The following is a 3,488-nucleotide window of genomic DNA, read 5'->3' on the forward strand; positions in this document are numbered from 1 at the left end:
CGGGCCTTTTTCACCACGGTGTTGATGTGACAGCCATGATCGCTAGTGGCAAGTATAGTGGTATACGTCCACTTTTTCAGCGCTTCCTTTCTAAAGGATTCCAGGGTGGATCACGTTGATGCATTTTATCTGGTACCGATGCCAGAGGCGGCAGGACTCCTCCAGATCGCTCACTAACGCAGGGGAGCATCAGCAGTGAGTCACGGATATTAAGAAGCATCTGTTGCTTATACACCAACAAGGAGTGCATTTTTAAAGCTAGCAGGTACAGCAGTATGAACACAATACATAAACATTTCAGAACTAAGAGACAGCATGCCGGCGCCATCTTGACCAGGCTTAAGGCAGCAGGCTAACACATATAAAAAAACAAACAAACAAATTAACCGATGCACACAGCTACAGAAATGGAAGAATCAGAAGAAAGCATGTTGCTTGGACTGATCGGAGGCAAATTTCATTTCAAAAGACTACCCGACGGAAGCCTTGAAAAAAAGCTTAGTTTTGTACAAACTGTGCAAAAAGGAGTTGACATACCACTGAAGCACTTCAACCTTAAACCGCCATCTAAATGCAAGGCAGTGAGCACAGAAACTGTGGGAGCTGTTGGCGCTAGCAGTTCGAGTACCAACAAAAGGTGTCAACAGCCCAAACATGATGAAATTACTGTTTCAAGGACCAAAATTAGTAAGTCAACACAGGACAAACTTACAAATTCTCTAGCAAAATGGATTGCTCGGGACTGTAGACTACTATCAGTGGTAGGGGGTTGGAAAATGTGCTACAGATTTAGATGAGGAAGCCCTGTGTAAAAGGGCCCTGAGTTTGTGCAGAGCAAAAGCCACCATCAGTGAGACAGACTTCCCGCTACAGTGGTGGTCCAGTTGATCAGTGAATCACCCACAGCTGTCTGTCCTGTCCTACAAGTATTCGATTAGTCCTGCCGCTTCTGTCCCATGTGAGAGACTGTTCTCACCTGCAGGTCACACAGTAACAAAAAAGAGAGCTGTGAACAGGCTAGTTTGTCTAAGTAACTGGCTGCAAGAGACAGACAGTAAATAAGAATGGAGGTAATGTGCATCCATTGTTTTGTTTTTTTTACTAAAATGTTTAATAATCACACTGTTTTAGCCAAATGTACAGAATAATGTTGGCTCAGAGTTTAAAGGTGAAGCTGTTCAAATAACCTTTTATGTTTCTGCCTTATTTTTTTTAGGATGAAAAACTGCACTTTATGTTGAAATATTTATTACTATTATTTAAAGACGAATATTAAAATTTACTTAAAGTACATTAATCCTAACAATAGAAAGATACCCTGGGTATGTTGATCTCACTTTGTAGTATAGGGCCCAGAAATGTATGACGTTGACACACAGAATAGAGGTCTAGTCACACCAGCTCTTAAAAAGTGAGAAATGTTGATCAGATATTGATGAAGGGGCAAGGCAGCAACCAGCAGTTGGGGCGGAACCACATCTAATATTACTAAATCTCAAAAGCTAAAAAAAACATAACTCAAGAGGTGTTTAACTATTTTCATTTTTTTAGCCACACTGAAATGATTCCATGTTTGTTGAAAACACATGCTTTATTTCCCATATGGATAAGTGTATTGCTTATCCAATAATGCCACTACTTAGATTGACCTTTGGCCTCATAGTACTTATTTGTTGCTTTGTAGTCATTATATTTGATTAGTCAAAATGATCTGTGTTTGCATACACCTCATTTCTTCCACAGGACAACTTCTGTACTGTCCAAGCTGCTGTTTGCTTTGCCCAACTCTCCTCTGCAGTATCCAATCCAAGGTTACACAGTACAGCCCTTGTCCTCCTCTGTCATACCAGGTGAGACATGAAGAAATACATAGGTAATGAGTAATAAAAGAAATCACGCCAAATAAGGCACTGCAGCATGTCATATATTATCAAACACAATTTCAGGGTAGAGCTACCATGGTTACAGACAGGAAGGTGGATCTCGATTTTCACATGTTCAGTCACTTCCTTGATCATTTGCCTTTTTAAATTTTCTTTGTTATAAGGTCAATATAACCACTGACGTATCTATTTCTTTCCATCATGGGATGCTGTCACAGTGTGGTCATTTTAATTTTAGGTTTACAGCTGCATGCAGGAAAAAGAAGCAGCTACAAGGTTAGTGTCATAAAACAGTTCAGCTTGATAGGCAAATCTCACCAAACTCTGTTAGAATAATAGAGGTGCAAGATGGGTATCAAATATTTCTCCAAAGGTAGGTCTGTATGTTTCATTTAAAAAACAGTGAACTTCAAGGCTGCCACTGTAGTATTTCTACTTGGTGAAACTTTAAATTTCCTCAAGTATGACTACTTGGAGTACTTTTTAGTTTATTCAGATTTTTCTATTCTAGGTGGTCTTAAAAGTCTCCAAAGGTATCCTGACCACAGATATTCCACCAGCAGAGGTCACAGTCGAAGGTGAGATTGCACTTCTCATCAGTTTATATACAAATTGGTGACAAAAAAAGCTAGAACTCCTATACTAAACAAATCTGTTATTTTGTGGAGGTTAATTTGTTGGCTTGATTTGTGTCTGATATATATCTTAAAAGGATGGGTCACTGCAAATCAGGAATAAATATGTTCTGAGTCATTAACTTTATTGTATGGTAGAACATTTATGTCCTGAAAGTATGAATAGGGCATGGAGGGGTCACTGCATGATATGATGGGTTTGATATGTTATGACATTCACAATCAAACTTCAATCTAAAGAAGACACTGGAATGAAATGTTGTGAAATTGTAATTCACAGGTTCTGGTGAGAAAGAATTGATAATCAAGTCCAGGAGCCTGGAGCTGCTCAATGACGTGCTGGTCAAAGTGTCCTATACTAGCACAGTCTACCATATCAACACTGGAGACCTTGGTCTGCATTGTCTGGGAACTCAGTCTTGTCTTTTAAGCCCAAATCTTCTTTTTAGTGTACAATAAGTACTTTTTCTTTTTCTTTTTTTAGTAACTTTCCAGTTTGAAAACCATGAAGCTGTGTTCGCTATTGCCATCAAGCAGCCTCATGTACCAGTCCTGTATGACATGGGGACAGGTAGGAATCTATTTTTCAAACAAGGGTATTAAAAAAGAGAGAGAGAGAAATGCAGGAAAACCATGAATTTTATGAAGGTTCTTTCACAGTATATGCCAACCCAATTTGTCTGTGAAGGTTCTCAGTCATCCAGGTCATCATAGTCAAAGGAGCTTGCAAAGAAAAGCGTCTGGACTTCTTTAAGTTACTTCAAGACGTTTCACCTCTCATCTGAGAAGCTTCTTCAGTTCTAAGGTCAAATTTGATTGATTTTTGATTTTTTGATTTTATTGATTAGCATTCAAATTCAAATCTCAGTGAAAACAGTGAAAAAACAAACAAACAAACAAACAGTGAAAACAGAACAAAAATCTACCATAAAGAAAGAAAGCATGAGACAAGGCTAATCAAAAGGTATTG

General features: G+C 38.6%; 1 protein-coding gene across 1 annotated transcript in view; it reads left to right on the top strand.

Annotated features, from left to right (window-relative positions):
• LOC102289979 (beta-1,4 N-acetylgalactosaminyltransferase 2) overlaps positions 1 to 3,121 on the top strand; it is a gene marked incomplete at its 5' end in the record, with an annotated part of 10,012 nt that extends 6,891 nt beyond the window's left edge. The window contains 5 exon segments of the mRNA XM_014341237.2: positions 1,744 to 1,850; positions 2,122 to 2,159; positions 2,395 to 2,461; positions 2,799 to 2,912; positions 3,003 to 3,121. Coding sequence (XP_014196723.2) covers positions 1,744 to 1,850; positions 2,122 to 2,159; positions 2,395 to 2,461; positions 2,799 to 2,912; positions 3,003 to 3,121 — 445 coding nt within the window.
• Between the last annotated feature and the right edge of the window lie 367 nt (positions 3,122 to 3,488).

The sequence above is a fragment of the Haplochromis burtoni genome, unplaced genomic scaffold (assembly GCF_018398535.1).
Source record: "Haplochromis burtoni strain Fernald_Lab_line unplaced genomic scaffold, NCSU_Asbu1 Contig_453, whole genome shotgun sequence".
Lineage (NCBI taxonomy): Eukaryota > Metazoa > Chordata > Actinopteri > Cichliformes > Cichlidae > Haplochromis > Haplochromis burtoni.